At 40.0% G+C, this 21,421-nt stretch overlaps 2 protein-coding genes across 4 annotated transcripts in view; both read right to left on the bottom strand.

Moving 5' to 3' along the window:
• The window catches only part of SRPK2 (SRSF protein kinase 2), a 130,268-nt gene extending 119,647 nt beyond the window's left edge, over positions 1 to 10,621 (bottom strand). Inside the window, exons 1-2 of one of the 3 annotated variants that reach the window (XM_066318683.1) lie at positions 10,548 to 10,621; positions 10,364 to 10,448 (exon numbers count right to left, since the gene is read on the bottom strand). In XM_066318683.1, the coding sequence (XP_066174780.1) occupies positions 10,364 to 10,448; positions 10,548 to 10,563 (101 nt within the window). In that variant the 5' untranslated portion in view covers positions 10,564 to 10,621. The remainder of the gene's footprint in view (positions 1 to 10,363; positions 10,449 to 10,547) is intronic. The other 2 variants (XM_066318687.1, XM_066318686.1) reach the window with 2 other exon arrangements.
• SYPL1 (synaptophysin like 1) overlaps positions 1 to 21,421 on the bottom strand; it is a 362,670-nt gene that overhangs the window by 99,583 nt on the left and 241,666 nt on the right. The window lies entirely within an intron of this gene.

Here is a 21,421-nt window from a genome sequence, read left to right as displayed (position 1 = left end):
ACTCTGTGCTCACTGACTCTTCATTCTGATATTTTAGATATATTCTATTTACTGACAGCAAATACGGCCTTTGCTGCTTTCCATTGCTGGTGATAAAAACCAAAACTAAATTTTATCCCATGAAATGGGGTGAACATGCACTTAGTTCTTGATTAGGTTTTACTTTTATCTATAATAATTCAGTTCGAAGGAAACCACATCATCTTTGAAACAAGGCAGCTTGCTCCTTTTTATTTCACTTGTTTATAATTGTTGTACATTGATGAGAACACCACAAGAAGCAAACCCAAGAAGAAAGGTGATAATACTAGGCAAAGAAGTGAGACCAATTCTCCTACTTTGAGATTTTCAGCCTCTCCTGGAACACTAAGAGAATACACACTTCATCCCTGCTATGAGACTAAAGGGGCTTTATCTACTGAGTTTAAATGATATTTAAAGACTCTCAAATTAAGTCTCTTATGTAAAGTCAGTGGTTTATGCATGTGCACATATATAACTATTACTTATTACCTATACCAATGCAAATAAATCATGAAACATGAAGTATAATATATATGCTCAAAAATAAAATATTGACAGAATTGACACAAACTGCGGAGAAAAAATTGATTAAGGATACAAGCACTGAAAAGCAATATAATGTTTTGATTAGCTTTGCAGTATTATTTTAAAGCAGCTCCTTTATTACCATTGTAAAATTCAAGGTATGAACACTGAAGTATCACTAGAGAACAAAACCTGAGAAACAATTTGAAAAGCAAACTCTGAGAATTAATTAAGAGTCTTCTTCCTAGACATTGCTGCTTTACAGCAACCATTGCTACATCAAACATGCCACCATCTGGTGCATCACAGTTCAGAGTTTAACACAGTAATTTAAACTATGCACAGTTTCAATTCAGCTTAATACCTCGGGCTGTGAACTGTAATTAGGAAGAAGCTGGTACATATTCAGTTCCATTGGCCTCACATATTAACATCACTATGTCTTAAAACCATTCTGAATAAACCAACAGGACAAGCAAAATGTTCCCTGCGCTTTGCCCATCACATCCTGATGCTAAGAAACAGCTCACAAAGATCCCATGAGGCCTGCTTTGCTTTTTCAAGTTTTTGCTAACTCTTGAGTTATTTTTATGATTTTTGCCATAATTAAACACATATTGAATAGGTTTAAGAGTGACACTGTCAACACATATATAAATGCCACTTTCTGGTTTAAAATTTCAGTCAAATTCTTCTACTTAAATTCATGTCCTTCCTCCATAAAAATTCCCACTTATTGAAGAAAACAGATAAAGTGATTTTTTCAGTTTATTTGTGAGATGCACAGACTGCTAAAGATATTTGCTGACACTTAACTTTCTGGTGTTAAAACCATCATAAAAGGTCCTTCTTTTACAGTTTCATAGTTATGTTTTTAAAGTGGCTTTACTACTTGGCATACGTATCTAAAATGTTGATTGCTTTAAAGTGTGAAAACAGCATAACAATGCAAATATGTCAATTTTTTTGATTCAGACTGCAGCACAATTAGAAGAGTGAACTATTCCTTTTTACATGTATAGCCCCCAAGTTATCATGTTCCTTTTTCATCATTTGCAAAGGCAGAATATCAGACAAATCCATTAAGAAAGGCCTCGAATTTTAACTATAAAATGAATTCCACTCACCAGACACTGATACATACAGAGATCCCACACACTGATATATAGCAAAAACTATAACGAAAACAGCAAAACTTTCAAAATTCAAACATTCAAAATAAATCTGTGGTTTTGCTTCAATACATGTATTCAGCTGTAGTTTATTTTAATGTTCCTTTTAGTTGTAGCTATTAAAAACTCACTGGCATGGCAAGGCAAGGATTAAGACAAGCAGCTCCTGCAGAGAAGGTACAAGTGGAAGACAAGGGAGTCTGATCTACTTAAACTTTTCTCAGATTTTCATAATGCTACAATTGGGACAAGATATGGCACCCTGTGAGACACAAGCTACTGAGAATCACTGTGGAAACACAAAATTAGATCAAAATGACCATTTTAAATGAGTAACATCTTTATTCACAAGGGAAATATTCTCATTAGACAAAGCAGATTTTCTGGCATCAGAAATAAACATTAGAGAATACAAGTTTACTACTTTTCAATTGTAAGAACAGGATAAAAAATTTCATTTCCTGTACCATGTTTCTTATACAATATGTAAAAAAATGGCCAAACTTTGTTGCAACATTTTTAGATAAACTAACCAATTCTCATTAACACTTAATTTAAACAAATGAAGAGAAACAGGTGTTGTCTATTGAAATAGTTTCAACCTTGTTTTTAAATGCTGGATTGGCTAAACAACTTGGATTAGCAGTGAGAATGCAACACTTAAAAGTAACTGATCCACACTAAGCATCAAAGCAGTTATGTAATAGGTATCTGGTGATCTAAAATACAGCAGTAGCCTCAGCATAGTTCTTTATAGCTTTATCTCACATTTTAAGTCCACTTGAGATTCACATATTGTGTTTTCACATCCAGCTTTTCCAAAAGACTTGACTGGCTGGCATGCCCAAATTATGTCTGCCCACAGCAGCATTGCTGAGTTCATCACAAAGCTCCCAATCCCCAGCACTGCTCATTCCTGATTAGAGCGTCTCTATGAAATGCAGTGTGGAAGCAACCACCAAAATCACTGTCTGTCATCTTCTCAACACTGTTGACACAATCCAGCTTACAAGTAACTACATAGAAAACACCTCTGGGAAACAAAACAAAACAAAACAAAACAAAACAAAAACAAAAACAAAAAAAAAAAAAAAAAAAAAAAAAAAAAAAACCACATTAAAAGCTCTAATTAACTTTAAAAAGAGAGGCGATGCCCTTAGAGTATTTGAGTGGAATTTGATTAGATGTCTAAGGACCAGCATCATGGACTTGGACACCAACATGTGCTGAGACACTGTGTTACTAATTACAAAACAGGTCAATAGACTACCCCCAATAAAGATACCTTAACAAAAGAAGTAAAACGCTTTTTCAGATACTATTATCCATGAAAATGATTTTCATTCTTTTGAACCAGAACTCATAATAGTATCATGAAGCTCCTGTTTGTATCCAGGTTTCCCTGACACTTTACAATATTCACCTGGGAATAGATCCTAGCAAAAGGGTTCTGTCATACTGTGGCTTCTGACATCAGAAAAAAGAACTTGAAAGAAAGCTTAAGCCTCTGATCTCCTCAGAGCTCTCTCTTTCATAAAAATGCTGAATCGTAACTGCTGCACTAAAAAGAAAAATCATTTAATGACCCGTACAGCCTCATTCTAACCAAATCACCATGAGTTTGTTTTGTAACTCAGAGTTACCTGGCAGCAGCATGCTGATACCTGTGCATTAGTGAAACTTGATAGCAACGCTTCCCTTCTAATCATTCGCCTTCCAACTCCATCCGTCAGTTGCTCCTGATTATTCTGCAGAAGGTTGTGAAGTTACTGCCCATCCCTTACACTCCAACGCCCAGCACAGCCTATAATCTTATGATTGACACTTGCACATGCCAGGTTGAAGTAAGAAACCTGAAATTCCTCAGGCATCTTAACTCTTACGTCAGAGGTCAGTGCACTACTCAGCTATCACATAAGCATGAGAATTGAAACTTGAAAATAAAGCTACTTGTCCACAGCAACTGAGGAAATAATTTGAATTCTTAGATTCCCAACTTGAAAGCAATCCCAGGCTCATTTTGGCATGAAACTCAGGCCTGCAGATGGCATCAAAGCCTACAGGAAAGCAGCATTTCAAGCATGCCCATTCCTTCAGTATTTTAAAACCATGTCACCCTCTCAGCATAACCTTCCTGTTCTTGGGCATTAAAGCTCTTCTCACACACAGCTCCACTGATCCACTGTACACTCAGATTTAGGAGCTAACTCCAGTTTCATGGCTCCTTCCTTGAGCCAGGTACAGAAGCACCGCACATTTGACCACCTTGTTTGGATCCAGGCTCACAGATCCTGTCAGGCTCCTGAGTACTGTCAGATGCTGCAAGTGATCCACAGAGGTGGCCTTGAACATCTAAGGGCTGCCACTGTAATTTAGGTCACATACCCAGGCCAGTATTATACCACTGGGTGCCAGAAACATATGCTTAGAGATGAGTACACAAGTTGATCACTCTGTATTAGGACAAATTTGCTTGACAGGTCTTCATCTAACAGAGGCTTGGAAAATGTCACTGCACTGACAATGGCATTCTTAAAAACTACTGATGGTTCTGGTTACCAGTCTTATCCTTCTTAAATGCACCTGTAACTTGGACCTACAATATATTGCAAAGCCACGTTCTGTCTCTTGTATTGTACAAAAAGAAGTTGGCTTGGATTTTTTTTTCACTGATGTCATTCTTTGAATACCATGGTTTTGTAATGAATAAAGACATTTCTTCTTCCCTTTCTATACCTGTAATGATTTTGTAGGTATATCAAAATCATCCTTAATCACCTTTACATATCTGAAATATACTAGTCATAAATTACCCTGCCCAATATCCTCAATCACCTTTACTGCCTCCTTCTTTGAGCAGTTTTTAATTCTACATAACTTTGTTGAAACAGTACAATGTGAACTATGTAATGACCATAAATGTAAACCACAACTTATAGAGAAGCACAATTTATTTTAAATATTAGCTTTTAAACATTAAAATTGCCATAAAAAAGAAGTTGGCTTTATTTATTACATTTTTAGTCAAGTACCTTAAATAAAGTCTCAGCTGCACTTAACTGCCATTCTTTTAATTGCTTTTACTTGGATTTTAATGATTTTTTTAAAAAAACCTACATCCCAGTCTGTGATGAAGAAATAACATCACATACAGGTGAGCACCAACAGGAGCATAAGCAGACAAGCACAGTTATCACACAGAGAAATTACCAGGGTGAAACATGAGACTAGAAAAAGCAGAGCAATGCAAAGGGAAGAAATACGTCCCAAGAGAGCTTTCTTTAGAAACATGAATACAAAACAAATACGATTTTAACACCGTTTGAAAAGTAGTAAACAACTGATTTTAACACAGGAACTTAAGGAACATATACTGTAGCTGACTGCTCTGACCTTTATCACTGCAACAAGAACAGCAGAGATATAATTTTTTTCCTCAGGGATAGGAAAATATAATTGACCTCTAACGATGGAATACTCCCATTTTAGAAAACTGCAAACTAAGCATTGATAATAGCTCAAGGCAACTGAAGCCCTTGATTCTTTTAAATCTCCTACATTCAAATTATTGACTTTTAATTGACTAACTTCTGTTGAGGAAAAACAGTGAGGGACCAATAATGTCAAGAAGCATTATTTCACCAGGGTATATTCAGTAGTTTGCCTTTAAACAAGAAGCTCAGGATAAGATTCCTTTAGCATTAACACTCAAAGGGACTTCCTTGGCAGAACATTACTTCATTATGGAGGATATCGATAGAAAAGTCAAAAGTCTGCCAGCTGCTTTGCTGGACAAAACCAGAATATGTGTTATTTAGATATACACACTATTTCAATCACAGGATTTCCCAATGTATAGCCTAAAATAAAAACAGTACACATGAAATGCAAAAAAAGTTAGTACCTTTACAAAGGCTCACTTTGACATTTAGACCACCTTTTCCAGCCAAAAAACTTGTTCAGAAATCTTCTTTTAAATATAAAAAAGTTCTTCTATGGTTATCTTAGGCTCAGATGCAGACTGCTGCAATTCTGTTCTGTAACATCTGCTTTATTATATTATGCTTATTTTTCCAGCCACTTGTCCACATACCTTCTGCACATTATCAGAGATCCATGCAAACACAACAGTTTCCAAAAGCAGAGTTCATCCTAAAAGGTGTATTACTGGGATAGACAGCAGACAGAAGACGACTGCTATCAAAGCTCTGCCAACTTTAAATAGGACCATCCCTCTCACACTTACCATATGCTGTAACTGTTAACAGATTAAAAGTGGAAAATGAGAAAACAAGGATAAGGGTTGTAGAGATGAGGGGGAAAAAAAGTCTTGCTAGGAAAACCAGGAAGCAAGGGTTATCAAATATGTGAAGGATAAGACAAACAATACTTCAAAGATACAAATACTGGGAGCAGTAATGACAAGTAGAGACAATTTTTCGTTTCTTTAAATAGTAATATTTTTAATTTTCTTTTTAAGCAACCTAGTGAAACAGTGCCCATTCCTGAAGTCGCCATAGGCAACTAGAACAGAATTAGTTATTGATTATTAAAACATAGGCTAGATTGCAAAGATAAGAGTCCGGTAGAATCACAACAGAAGCAATTACTACCAAAAGGGAAGGGATCAATTATGAATACAACTGCTATATAGTTACATTTTCATTTTTATCAGTCCTATCCCTTCCTTTGGTAAAGAACTGAGGTCACCTTAATCACTTTCATTAGATATTGGCATAACTTTGGGTTCTATCCTTCTGAATCTTTCCTAATCCTCCTCTTTAAAAGCTTTTAAAATTTTAACATTAGCTTCTCTGACATTCTTCGGTAAATCATCCCAAGAAAAAAAAAAAAAAAAGCCAACAGCTTCACAAACATTACACTTGAGGGGCAGATACAAGACTGAATGAGTTTATGGCCACTCTCATAAAGAAAGGCCAAGAGCTGCATCTGCAGCCTTTGGTCAGCACCCAGAACACATTCAGTCAACATTCATGGGAGCAGGAACTACCTAATAGATGCTGCTTCTAGGAAAAAAACTTACTGAAAGAGGCTGAAAAACACTGTGGTAGAGAAACACAAACAAGAGTAGTGCAGATTTTTACATGTTTAAGATCCCATAATAATGTAATATGTCCTAAACCTTGACAGCTGTACAACACTTGGGGGTTCAACAGGTTCAATGTGGAAGTGCATGGTACAGAAATCTGGCACTTCCCATGTCAGCCAACACTGATGGACTGCACCACTGCACAGCAGTATCACATGCTCTGTACATCACCTGTTCTAAAGTACTGCTTAAAAACAAAACCAATTTTGGCCTCTGGATTTATACATTTGCATCAAAATATGCAGCACACATCATCCTCTCTCCATAGGCTCACACACCATCATCTGGATTTTTTTTTTTACTTACAAAATGCTTTCTTTTAACTTTGGTTAAAGATGTACAGTTGACGTGCTAAAGAGGACAACTCTAACTAGGTATTCACTTGGTTTTTGTCATATTCACTTAGAAATAAAGTCAAGCAAAAAGATACATCCAAGGCAGAAGTTTACCCCAGTTGAAGTCAGCACAAGTCTGAACATGAAGAGCCTACCATTGCGATGAATGCAAAAGGTAGATGTACCTGAGGCCATCTGTTTGCACTAAGTGAAGGACAGTAAACAAGCTTGTCTGCCTGTAAGCAACTTTATCTCTGAGCAGACTCAGGCATCTGTCAAAATCACTGTTTCACAGACCTCTCTCAGTGCAGGCCTCCAGTTTAAGGAGAAGTAAATCACAGAGGACCCGAGTTAATAATTTTGATTACTCTTCTGTCCAGCTGAAAAAATACATAAGTAGTTTGCACACACTGCATACAAATTCATCTATTACAACCAAAATCAAGTGCTAACTTACTGTAATACAGTGAGATGCTGTTTCAGTAGCCTGGATGTCTGATTTCAAAGTAAAGCCATACCAAGTAAATTTTATTATTACATGTAACTATAGATATAGTCCTGATTCAAGACAAAGTGCTTCCTCTTCAAAATATGAGACACTTAGCTTCTATTTTCTTTTTTGTTTCCCACCCTATTGCAAAAAAGAACCAGATTCACCTCCACCAGTTCTCTTCACTGGCTTAGGGGGTCAACAGAGAGCAGCTACAGGACCAATCTTACAGCCTTTGGCAAATAAGGTCATAACAGACAAAAAGCTATTCAGAGTACTGCAATTTTTTCTTCTTGTGTCATCACCTTAGTACTCTTCAAACAAAAGCCTGCAAGCAAGCTACAATACAACTCTCCTAGCCAATTTTACAAGAGGAGTCCTGCAGTTCCCTTTGAAACACATTGTTAACAGCAACAATGGAAGTTACTCCATAAAGCTTTGACCTGGCAGAGAAAAGTTTTCCTAAGAACCACAGTTAAGGGGGGGAAGGGGGGGGGGGGGGTGGAGACCAACCCCTCACCCAAAAAAAAAACCCACCAAAAAAACCCCTGCTTTGGATTCAAAACTAAGTCACCATTTTCTTATGGTATAGAATCTCTACCCCTCAAATCAACACTTTCATTTGCAGATACTGTGCATTTGATGTGCATCACAGATCTCACACACCTCCAAAACACACGTATATGCCGTAACAGTTGAATTTAAAGTGAGGCTACAAACAGGACAAAAGAGAAACTGAAAATGTCTGATACTGGTTTTACTTTGGATGACTCAACTACTTGCAAGGAGACTTAAAAACTTGAAGGGAGTTTTGCTTTTGTACAGGAGCATAAAACAGAGTAGGTTGTCTCCAGAGCATAAAAGTGGTTTGAAGAGAAAACATATGCAGCAGGAGAGAAAAGATGGCTCTTGTCAACGACAGCAAAGGCACTAGTTTCATGAGGCAACTGATCAGAGTGGAGCACTGCATCTGGAAATGCCGACTCAGTCAGGCAAATGGCCAGCTCCTGACTGTGCACCCCGACTTAACAGTAGCCAGTTTCTTCAGCAAACACAAAGACTACCAGTTCTGTACTTATTAAATCGCTGTGAAAGCAAACTTTCAACAAACTCATTCAGCAAAACATCCCACTTAGCTCCACTACGAAGGATATTAAATGTTCTGTCACCTAAGAATAGAAGTTTATTAACAACCTTGTGGTTAAGATTTAACTGAAAGCTTCAAAAATAACTCTGAACTTACAGCTACAACAAAATTTAACCTATTTCCATTTTCAGACTGGCAAAAAACAAAACCATGTAACACTACAAACTGAAGGTTTTTGGAAACAAGGGGATAAATTACTGCATATCTTGCACATAACATTTGTTTCCATTGCAGTAACTCCAAATTCAAACAACTGAAACCATAACACAGCTTTTACACAATGCTGGAGGAAACAGCACTAGCAGAACAGGATGTGAACAAAAGTTAGTTGTCAAAGTCTGATCACCATGACACCAGCACCTCATCTATGTTATTTTTACCCATCCTAAAGAGGGAAAAAAGCACCCATTCATTGTAACTAGGGAAAAAAAAAAAAAAAAAAAAAAAGGCAAGCAAACCTAACACTTCATGGTCAGTGATATATTATTTCTTCCCAGAGAAATCACGAAGAAAAAGACCTTGCCCCTTGAATCATTTGCCATGGCACACAGCAACATCTCTCCCTACCACATACATATCCATCCACTAAACACTGCTTCCCAGCTCTAAGAATAGCCAACTAGGAGGAGAAGGGAATGAGGGAGATCAGGACCTATTTCCCTGTCAGAACAAAGCAGACAGACTGGATCCCCACGAAAGGAAAACAAAGACAAGAGGCTATTGGCAACTTAATGAGTCATCAATAAAGTCCCAGTGAACAAAACACAGTAAAAGTTAGTGACAGAAGCATGTAATCCTTCAAGGACAAAAAATGAAACAGACCAAAGCCACATTGTCCTAGGAAAGAGTAAAGTGTGAGCACTATAGAGATGGAAGAACGTTCCTATGTGGTTCAGTGAACAAGTATGAGAAAAGATCAACTGGACAGTGACAAGAACATGAAGGGCTAGCAGAAGACAATTAGGGGAAAACAGGGAACAACTTCCGTTTCATCTGTAAGATTAACAAAAACTTGAAACAAACCAAAGAGATACTGGTATCAGCGTCGTTGGCAATTAGACACATCTGGGAAAGGGGAAGCAGTCTGATGGTACCGAGGAGGATGAGAACAGGACTGCCTATAGCTAGGACAATGATGCAGAAAGAAACCTCAGAACGGAAAGCACTGGGAAAGGACACCACAAAGATGAGAGAACCGGAGGGAGAAGCAAGAGGAACACGTGTGCCGGGCAGATCGCCGGCAAACCGGGGCCGGGCTCTCAGGGCCGGCGCGGGCTGCCAGGGCTCCGTGCCCGAAGGATGCTGAGCCGGGCTGGGGACAGTCCCCGCGGCCGTGGCGACATCCCCGCGGAGGGCGGGCTGCCGTGCCCCGCCGGGGGCTGCCGTGCCCCGCCGGGGGCTGCCGTGCCCCGCCGGGGGCTGCCGTGCCCCGCGGGCGGCGGGAGCCACAGCCGGGACGGCCCGCGGGCTTACGGGGCACCGGCGGCGAGGGGCGCGCAGGCAGCGGAGGGGCCGCGGGGTGAGGCTCCGTCCCGGCGGCTCGGGGCTCCCCGTACTCACTTTTTGTGGGTCGCCGTGTGCTTGTCCCTCCTGCCGCCCGCCGCCGACTGCTTGGGCCGCCGCCTGCGGGCCTGCAGGGCCAGCACTGCCGGGAGAAGAGAACAGCCGGGAGCCAGCGTGAGCGGCGGCCGCGCAGCTCCCCCCCCAGCTCCCGCCCGCCCGGCAGGCGGGCACAGCGCGGTACCTTTGCGCGAGTTCATCGCCCCGCGCCGCGGGCTGCTCGGCGGGCGCGCCGCTCCCCCGCTCCGCCGCCGGCCGCGATCTCCGCCCCGCCGCCGGCGCCCTTGACGCTCCCGGCCCCGCCGCCAGCCGCCACCGCACGCCGGGCACCGTCCGGCAGCATCGGCACCGCCGCCCGCCCGGCCGCCGCCACTGCGCAGGCGCGGCCCGGCGGCGGAAAGGCGGGCGGGGCGGCCGCGGCAGGTGGCCGAGGGCGGCCGCACCTGAGGCGGGAGCGGCCCCACCTGAGGCGGGAGCGGCCCCGCGGCCGCCGCCGAGGAGGGCTTTGTCGGCCCGAACGGGAATTAATTCTGCCAAGTTTTTGTTCGCGGTCGGAGGAGCGGAGCGATCCGCCCTGTTGCTGTGCCGCGTTGGGAGGTGTGGCGAGGGGCAGAGGGGAGAGGCGGCGGGCTCCCTCAGGGCAGCGGCTGGGGAGAGATCAGCTTTAGCCTGTCCCGAAACCTGTGTGGGGTGAGATGCCGGAACCAATTAACCTCGTGGCCAAATCCAGGGAAATTCGATTTCCTTAATTCTGATTTTCACTAAGTTTGATTATCGTGACGGACAACTCTTGGCAACTGGTTTTTTCCTGCCAAAGGCATCTTGTTGCCCGTGGTACCAGCCACTGCTCAGGTTTGGCACAGTGTGGCCCACTGAATACTGTTCCTTCTTGAGCTGTGTGCAGTGTTAAACTGAAATTTTGTGCCATCTCTACCTTAATGCCTGGCGCCAGCTCTGATCTGGGTCATATCCAAAGCTCCAGTCTAAGTGTGAGGCTTGTCTGGCTTATCTTCACGTGGCACTGGAATTCCAAGGCATAGTCACTGAAAAATAACGGGATGGTCATTAAATTTTGAGGCAGAACCGTCTCCCTAAATGGCAACACAAAGAATCCATAAGGATGATCCTAAAAGCAGCTGCAGCCAAGGCATTATGAGAGTGAAGGGAACTTGCAGTAATTGCTGGTTTTAAGTAATTGGATCATTGAGATTTCATCTAGACAGAAGATTGAATCCCTAGGTCTGGTTAGTTCAGCTTAGGAGGGGCAGAGCCACAGAGAGAGATAAAGCTAGATAACCCAAAAAGGAAGCACTACACTGTATAATGCTTTTTTATCTGACTAGAGAGCCTGGTGAAGAGAAAACAATAGGACCACGAAGTTTGTAAACTGCAGCTCTCACCAGGCACCCCAGCTGCATTTCTAAATCAAAACATTTTCTGTGTCCCATCCTCCATCATAAAAGTACACAGGAAATAAACATTTCCAGTATAAACTGCTGCCAGTAATATGCGATGCTGGTAGGTTACATTTCTCCCTTACTGTAGTTAGTCTTTTAGTTCAGTGTGATAGATTAGGTAATAGAAGGCTTTATTGAAATGTTGAAGGCTTTCTGCCGAGAAAGTTTAGATGCATGAAAATGAATAATAGCTGAATGTTAAGAAAACAGACTATGTATTTACTCATTGTTTCCAGGCTAATTTTAGTTTCACTGGTTAAATTGTGGGCCTGCCTGAATACTTGTTCCTGTGTAGAAAATGAGCGAGACAAGCAATACAATTGATGATGGAGAAAACAGTACAACTTGCTTTTTTTCTTTGTCAGGGCAGTGCTGCATTGAAGTTGTATTGTAGCTATGGTTCTAGAAGAGAAACCATACCAGGGTCCTGATCATCTTTTCAGCAACTTGTATGCCATTCTATTTAATTTAACAGGAATTTTATATGTAGAACTGATTGGACAATTGGGTTTTAGATAAGTACAGGGGGCTTTGCTTACATCAACAGGATTATAAATCCACCAGATCTGGAGTCAGGAAGGAATTTCCCTCACGAGCATAATGTCAGCAACGTAATCAGGGCAAGGGAACAATTTGCCAGCACACAGAGAAAGGACTTGTTAGGACCAGGTGGGTGTATACCACACACAGTTTCACTCAGTTCTAGTGGAAACATATTTTGGGATTGTATTTCATTGGGGTTTTGTTGTTTTCTTACTCCCCTACCTTGCCAAGCGTCACTCAGAGGATGATCATGCAGAAGTACAAAAAAAATCACGGAGACTCTATGTATGTATAGAGGATTACCATGTGCAATTAACTGACTGGAGAGTAAATTAAGGTCAGTAGAGGCTAAACATATTTCAGAGAATGAAAAAATAAAAACCAACAAACCCCCACCCTATTTCTCAGACTCAAGAGAATTACTCCCTGAGAACACAAATAGCAAATGAAATTCTAAAAAATTACAAGAATAATTTTACTTATGTGCTTATTAAGGAAGAGTCTACCCTGTTTATTTGAATCCACTCATTTCAGGGAAATTTTCCATCTTTATTTAAATATACATATTTTTCAAAAGGAAATTATTAGCCAAGAGAGAAGACAGACTAAACATCAAAAGGCAACGTTTGCAAGATCAGTGTACAACATAAAGATGGACTGAGCCAGAATGCATCTGCCTGTCTCTCTCTGAACACTTTATGGGAACAGGTGTCTGATTTGCAGCAGGGATTACCATAGAGCTCATTCACTCGGGGAAAAGGCACTGTGAGGCTCAGGTGATATGACCTACGCTGAAGGGAGGGCCAACAGCAGATTTAGGTGATCTTAGATGCAAACATCAGGAGAGAAGAAGGATTAAGTATCAAATTATGGAATGGTGTTTTTGCCTATCTATAATATAACTTGGACCTTATACCCACAGATGTTTGGTTTGTTTGCTTTTGACCTAGCTTTGAAATATTCCCTTACATACGAAGACTAACTTTTCCTTTTGTACAGAATAAGACGTTACCTAGCAGCAGTCCTGCAAACATAATACTGTCATCTATCTGAGAATAACTGAAAATTCTTCCTTCAGCAGAGGGGTGTTAGCAAATTTTGCTCTGATTTCTGTACCACTTCCTTTTAGCACTGCTTTTCCCACTCTGTAGTAGCATGGGCTCATATCTTTATTTCTGCACTTTTCAGAAATCAGAATTTGATGAGCCAACTTCACACTGCTCTTGCACAGAATGGAACAAACACGAAATAACACATAAGGCAGAGGAAGGAAAAAAACCAACAAAACGGTAAGGGGCGGAAAAAGGAAAAAGAAAAATGTAGTGAAAAGAAATTCCCAATTACAGGCGAGCTCTCATTAATATGCAAGTCCAGCCTTCTCATCCTCTCGCCTTTCATTGTTGTCTCTTGTTCCTTCAGTTCCCACCCCCATTCTGAAGTTCTTTAAGTATGACACACCCGAGGAGGCATACAAACAATGAGTCTGTCCTTCTCTTGCTCACTTGAAGAATTTTCAGTCTACCAAAGTGGATTTTTTCTCCTCTAGAGTGTAAACAAGGCAAAGACGACAATTCTCAGCTTGGTTTTGTGCAACACAGACAACAAATTTACAGACAGGAAGGATTAAGCAACAGTATCTAAGTAGCCGAGTTTCTTGTAGGGTCAAGACTATTGGCTCATCAGTGCCTAAGTATAACCAGTTAACATTAATAGGAGCATTGCACAAGTTAAACAAGAAAAGTAGGCTGGTATCTCGGTAGTGTGATGAGGAAAAAATAGCAGGAAGCATGAGTTGGGATTTCCAAAAAAAACCGAGGTTAGAAATTCCTCAGTTTAGATTCCTGGCTCGTTCACTGATTCACTGTGCCCTTCCTAAAGCAAATTACATGACTCACCTGACTAATTTTCTTCATCTATAAAATGGTACAGTGCATGCCAGCTACACAGAGTTTACATTGGCACAGAAGTCTTGTTTATCAAGTTAATTTGGATTACTAATAAAAGAAGAAGACATGAAGGACGAAGCAGACCAGTTTAACACCAATTTGACGTGAAATTAAAGACTAACCTGTGCCCAGAAATAGCTGCATCAACCCAGATATGTATTGAATGTTGTCTAAAATAGGGCATGAACTAGCATGACTTAACTCAGATCTGAAATAGAATTGAAACAGACTCTGGCAATATTTTTATGAAAATATTTTTTCTAGTGTTGAAGCACTCAGGTTTTCAGAATGACTCATTCTAGCTTCCCCCATTACTTCCAGCAGGCTCCCAAACACCCCTTCAATTAAACTTCCTCCAGTTTCCTGGGTCCTTGTCTTAAATTTCTTCATTAGACTCCTCTCCTGTTTCCCAGCTCTTTACCCAGCTTGCCCTTCCCATCTTGACCTGCATCATCACCTTTTTCAAATATACTGTCTTTTTTTTTTTATTCTGTTTAAACTGGATGGCTTCCTCCTTCATGCTGATTAGAGGCCAGCAAGGGAAGAAAGGACCACTGAAAGATTAGCAACTGCTCTCAGTTTTCTGTTCAACCTCAACACAAGCAATTATGGCAAAAGTTTCTCAGCAGTGATGCAATGGTGTTTAGATTCAGTCCTAATATCTCTTTCTGATTGGCAGCTATGCAGTCTGGTGCATGTGAGAGATTGATCTGCTAAGTAAGCATGGAATATTTTCAAACTCAGATATTAAACACTCACATGTCTCCAACCCAAAATGCGCAAAATGCTGTTTTACAAAGTCTCATAATGTGCCCAAATTTAAGCAGATTTTCCTAAGGATTTCAATGGTGCATCTTTGATATTAAGGCCTCTTTCTGTGAAATCTCGGCCTCCTACTCAAAGGTAGGGATTGCCAACCAGTGAGATGAGAATCCATTAGAAATCAGATGGAGGGATTATCGTGTTTCCCTTTCTCTTCATTTGTACTACACAAACAATAGTCACAATGAAAACAATAAGGGACAAACCATAAGCTTAAGCATAATGTGAGAGGAAGCAATGGACTCATTTTCTCTGGAAGAATAAAGCTTCTTTCTTTCCTGTAACCTCCCCTGTACTTTTACTTGATACAAGATGTTTTCACAGTCTTCAGAAAAATCAGTCACCAGCTGACTAGTAGGATGATGCTGTGTTATGTCAGTAGTACCCCAAAAGTCCTTTCTTCACACATCCTGCAGTGTGACATCGCTGCAATGCCCTTGCCAACACCCTTCTGGGAAATTAGCAGCCCTTACCCCAGTGCTGCTCAGTGAGGACCAGTGTTCCTTTACAAACTTCTGGACTATAATGCATTCTGAAATAAACTTCTGTGAGGGGAATGGTCAGTAAAGAAGCACTGGCTAAACAAGTTTGTCTGGGTATAGTCCAGAGCTTCGTCTCAACAGCAGATTTGTCTTCTTTCACAGGAAGCAGCCATTTGGTAAAGAATGGCTCTGTTACACTGGCAATGTGCACTAGTAGCTACAGTTATCAGTATACTATTGTTTGCCATTAATGCACAGAACATTGCCTCTTTTGCTTAATTAGTTCTGACTACATACTGAATCCAAGGAATTACTGGGCTAGAGAGACATTTCTGAGAAGTGGCTGAGGATTCTTTTCATACTATCAAAACAACATTCTTTTTAAAGTATTAATTATTTCATTACTCAGCCCAGGATATTTCATTCCATATGATTAAAGTTTTACAAAGTTAACAGTAACTGGATCTTACAAAGTGAAATGTCAGCCAGCTTCATAGTCATAGGCATTACCAGCCTGGTTCATAACTGGTATGAACTAGCCATTCAGTTTCATTCTGTCTGCATACATTTATAACATAACTATACCATGTAAAACAGCAACAGGAATTTTTTCAAAAGCAGAAAATCTGACAGCTAATAGTTAAAATAAAAGCAGAAGTAGCTTAACTAGTTAGCCAACCTTGTTAGCCTTCATAAAGAGCACACATGAATGAACCTTCTTATTTTCAAAGAGCTGAAGAAAGACTGATTATCCACCTCTAGGCATGGGAAATTCCCTATGCTCCTACTATAAGACGTGTAACATTAAATCACAGTGAAAATAGTATAAACAGTCAGCTATGTTCATTCAAAGCACAGAGAATTAATCTACTGCAATTTGGCTCTGTGCATTGTTTCTTAGAAATTAATTCCGTGGGCTTGATTTTTTGGGTTTGATTTAATCATGTTTTACGCCCACTTTGCCATTCATTGTAGTAACACAAATGACTGTGGTAGGAAATATTCACATGCTTCTGCCTTCAGAGCTGCAAACTATTATAATAAACATTAAGAATATAAATATTGTCACCAAAAGAGAATGTGTTCGTTGCACTCTTTACTCAAGTCAGGCCTTTAAAATCACTACGCAGTTAGAATATATTCACACAATAAGTCTGTCTATTTACAGTAACTTCTGTAAGCCATGAAGATTTTTACCCATTTTCCAGAACACTCAGGGCTGCCCTGGCACAAATGAACCACAAAACTAAAGGATCATGGCTTTTTCAGCTCCTAGTGAGGAATTGTAGGACAATTTCTTCTTTGTTCAGATACCTGACTTTAACTTGTTTTGAAAATAAAGTGTTTTATTTTCTTCAAACACTAGTTGCAATAGGTATACAAGTCCATTTCCTAAAACCTCCTCCTCTGTCCTAACTTATGCATTATTGTTAAAGTAATCACAAAATTGCAGAAAACTGAGGAAAAAGCAGAATGGCGAGAACCAATTGCAAAATGGTGATAGAACGTGTAACTGATCAGTTGATGGTAGGATGCATCCAAATCAACATGTTTACCAATATGCTTGGCACTATTTGCATTCAGTGGAACAATGTACTGGACCATTTGTATGGGAGCAGAAGCAAGAAATGATACTGCAAACTCAATACACTCACAGTGTGCTTCTTATCATTGAAAACCCAGGAGAAGACAGTGCCTTTTCTGTCTCTTCCTTTGAACTGTAGTTGAAATCCATGTGGAAATATGATAATGTTGATAGTTTTTTGTACACACCAATTTATCTAAAACTGTTCTGGTTATAATAACAGTGGTTGGACTTGATGATCTTAAAGGTCTTTTCCAACCTAAACAATTCTAAGAGACTAGGATCTTTGCCTGCCCTGATCAAGTTTTTGAATAAGACTCCTTGTCCTTTCATTTCCCCAAAATAATACATAGTTCAAGATTAAGAACTCTGTTACAAACTATAGTACTGTATGAAATGGTACTGGGAATTTACCTGCAAATAAAAAAGTATGCAGAAATCTTATTTGCAGTGAAATCAATCTCAAATGCAATGGAAGTCTGCTTTGCCAGCAAACTATTATCCTTTTCTCTAGAGGTAGCCTGGTCCTCATATAAAAGAATTACGTATGTCCAAACAGTCTTTCATTTCAGAAGTTAATGATTAGCTATTACTCTTTAAAATCTGGAACTGCCTAGCCAGCTGAAGAACCTGATTATGAGGAATATATGTCCCCTGTATATCACCTGGTAAAAACATGCTACTGCAGCTTATTGCACATGAGGGGAAAGACCTACTCAAGAAACTTGATTTTGTAATATGTATTCTAACTTTCCAGTTGTCCTCTAAACAATTGGCAACTACTTCTCATCTTCCTTTTCAGAACTCAAGATATACATTAGGCCTGCCCATGTCCAAGGATTATTTGCAGCAAGTTATCCTTGAATCTTCATTGGGTTTGTTTTGTTGGGGTTTTTTAGCTGTTGTTGAATAAGGGTCCTTTTCACCAAATGCATATCTGATTTGGCCCACAGAGAGAAGAAAGAAAAAAAAAAAAGTGTCACCCTGTAACACTTTGTATCATGCTGAGCCTTAAATTAATATTTTATGTGCCTACTGTGCTTTCATTTCATCTCTTTTTTCTGCTCAGAAACAGTTGTATCCCTTGCTGCCAGTGTACAGAGCCTATATTGTTTCATATTAATGCATTCTTACACAGAGACTCTGATGGTTAGGGAGGCCCTGGCTGAGGGATGGGGGCTGTCAGATAAAAGGGATGTTTACCAGTTAAGGTTTCAAACAGCAGTGCCATCAGAATATATTAATCAGTTGGAGATCCCAGACTGGAAGAGGAAACAACTTTTCTTAGTATCTCCTAGAAGACCATTTTAGTCTAGCAGGCAATTAACCAACCACTGAATGGAGAGAGACAGAAAGTTGTAGAACAGACACAGGGAGTTCCCTCCAACAATTTCAATGACCACTGTGATTTTCCTCATATTTCAGTAATTTGTAAGACTTATCAAGCAAGATCAGGGAAAATACACAGTTGAACATAAAAGGATCCTGAATGATAATGCTAAGGCTAGCTAAAAATAAATCTGATTCTTATCTTTTTGGCTGGAAGGCTTCCTGTGAACTAAAAGAAACAAGAGACCAGACACAGCAAATACAAAATTATTTCTTCACTTAACACAAGTGGGATTTAGCATGGGGATTCCCTGCAACAGTGCTTTAATGCTAGTACTTCTGTGACACAAAATTCAGGTGTAGATAAAAAGGTAGGCACTTGCTTCTCAGTAAGCATCTAATCCCAGCTTTCAGTAAGTGTAATAGTTACCAGTTAAACCATGCCTAGAGAAAATTGTTAATTGCATCGGTAACATTTCACCAGTTTGAATTTATATTGAATTCTGTGTGCACATACCCTGTAGAATAATGTTCCCAAGGAGGAAAAGGAGACAGAAGTTACAACTCCTGTCCTTAACCAAAAGAACAGTCACACTACACCATCTGCTAGCCCCCATAGTAATTAATACCTGCACAGGTAATGTTGTGATGATGCTGTAATCCTGTCCATTTTACACAGTTGATGTTATCAGTTCTTTCTGTGTGACTCTGTCCCTTGATACTGTCATGGTCCCTGTCCATTTGGTTGTTTTTGAGGCCAGCTCCACATCACAGTTACTGCTTCACTACCTCTGCTGCAGGAATTTCTTACAGTGCAGCCCTTTTTACCACAGTCTAAAGTCTGATACAAACTGTTCTGCCTCAAAAGCTGTCCAATGTGAACAGACATGCAGATGTACTTTATTTTCTTTTTCTGATATTGAATGACTCCCTGCTTGATTCTTTTATTATCAGACTTACAAAAAGTGCTTATCTGTATGAGTTTGCCACCCTGAATTATCTTTTTTCCTGTGCTCACCCTAGAGGACCACTAGAAGGTCATGCAAGTCTCCAGCTAGCTCACAGCTTGCCCAGAGACAGCTGTCCCAGAAGTCTCTCTTTGCATTGCTTAAATGAAATAGCTGCACAGAAATGGAGAAAGTCATGTGGAAATGGGGCCTTAAACTGCTGTATGTAACCATACGGTCCTTCATGGAAAATGAGGAAGCAGACAGACAAAAATAGAAGTTGTTTTGAAGTGTGCAAGACCACAGAATAGTATCACTGGGCACATGATGCAACTGATGTTCACTCTGCTAAATAGGTGGGATGGATACCAAATGACTTTAATTTATGCACTCAGCTAGGCAGATATGACTAGACTCAGGGCACTTCAAGAGTGTTTCCTAATACGACTTTTTCAGGAAGAGACTGAAAGGTATAAAAGTATAAGCCATGCTCTCCTGCCCTATTTTTGGACTTCAGTGGCCTTGTGTAACTCTTAACTTTTTCCTCTCTCTGAGAAGAAATGCTTCAGAGTTTCATCACAGTAATTTTAGGTTTTTGTTGTCAGGAACAAACATGCCTTCCTGAATTTTTTAAAATACCCACTGCAGACAAAGATCCAGGTGCAACTTGCATAAGCAGGCCTACATTAGCTCCAAGTGTGCTAGACTGGGTACTATAGCAGCAGTCTGTTATTGGGGACCTGTGGTTACTCTGTGCTAAATTAGTGAATTAATGAACTAGTAACCTAGAAAATTAGCAGGCTACACTGCTGAATAAATGCAAGTCAACTAGTTAAAATTAGTTTCAGTTTGTTAGGACAATCTGTAGTTACTCAAGACCTTCAGAGCTGAGAACTGTATCTGTGATCTTGAACCTTAAATTACACTTCACCATGTAGCAATACATTGCAGTCTCACTGGCCAGTAGACCACTGAGTCCATCTGAAATTCAAGACCCAGAATCCCCAGCTATTTTTCTCAGCCTTACTCTGAAATGAAATCCAGCCAGGCTTGACCTTCTCCACCACCTGGTTTCACGGGTGGAATAATAATTGGGCATGAGGCCAGAAAGCAGCAGTGCTGTGCTCTGGTATTGCCTCTGATCTGGAGAAACTAAAGAACTAGGGTTTGGTTATACTGAGCAGCACAACACTTTGCAGTTTAGACTGGTCTTGAGAAAGTTTAGACTGTTTAGATTAATCATGTGTTTGTTGAATACTCTGTGTATAAAAGCCTTTTTTTATTTTTTTTTCCTAAATTGAATCACTGCTTAATCATGCTTCCCCAGCAGGCAGTCAAAGAGCATAAACATTTCAGATTCTTTCCCCATTTTCCTTAAAATAGTGTACCATTAATTTCCTGTTTCTTAAGTTATTTTTGGGGCATTTCTAGGCTTGACCTCTGAATAATCATCCTTCTTTGTATATAGCAACACTTCACCCCATACATTTAAGCACTTAGATTTTAAAACATCTCTATTTTTACTACACTCATCTTTTAAGGAAGGTTTAATTTAATTAATGAGGTCGTGGTACCCTAACTCCCAACTTCTGTTTGCAATGTCCAAAAACCTTGCAAAAAAGCTGTCTGAAAAGAGTCACGTTTGTTGTCACGCTGCATTTGTGTTTGTTTCCTAAGCAATACAACAAAGACATCTATAAATGAAGAGCAGACATTCCCAGTTTACCACAGACACAGTTTTTTAATCAAGTAGCATTTAATTAAATTGGAAAATCATCCTTTTGTAGGGCCCAAAGTGTGGAACCTAAACAGAGATATATGTCAAATTGCTTTTCTTTGAATAAGTACTACAGCTTGCAAGACAGTAATTTTTAAATGTCAAGAAACATTAGCACCAGAACACTTGAAATGCCAGAATTTTTAGTTAAGTTTTAGAATTTTCACGTT

The sequence above is a fragment of the Sylvia atricapilla genome, chromosome 5 (genome assembly GCF_009819655.1).
Source record: "Sylvia atricapilla isolate bSylAtr1 chromosome 5, bSylAtr1.pri, whole genome shotgun sequence".
NCBI lineage: Eukaryota > Metazoa > Chordata > Aves > Passeriformes > Sylviidae > Sylvia > Sylvia atricapilla.
The sequence above is the reverse complement of the archived record's forward strand: the minus strand, read 5'-3'. Positions and strand labels throughout refer to the sequence as shown.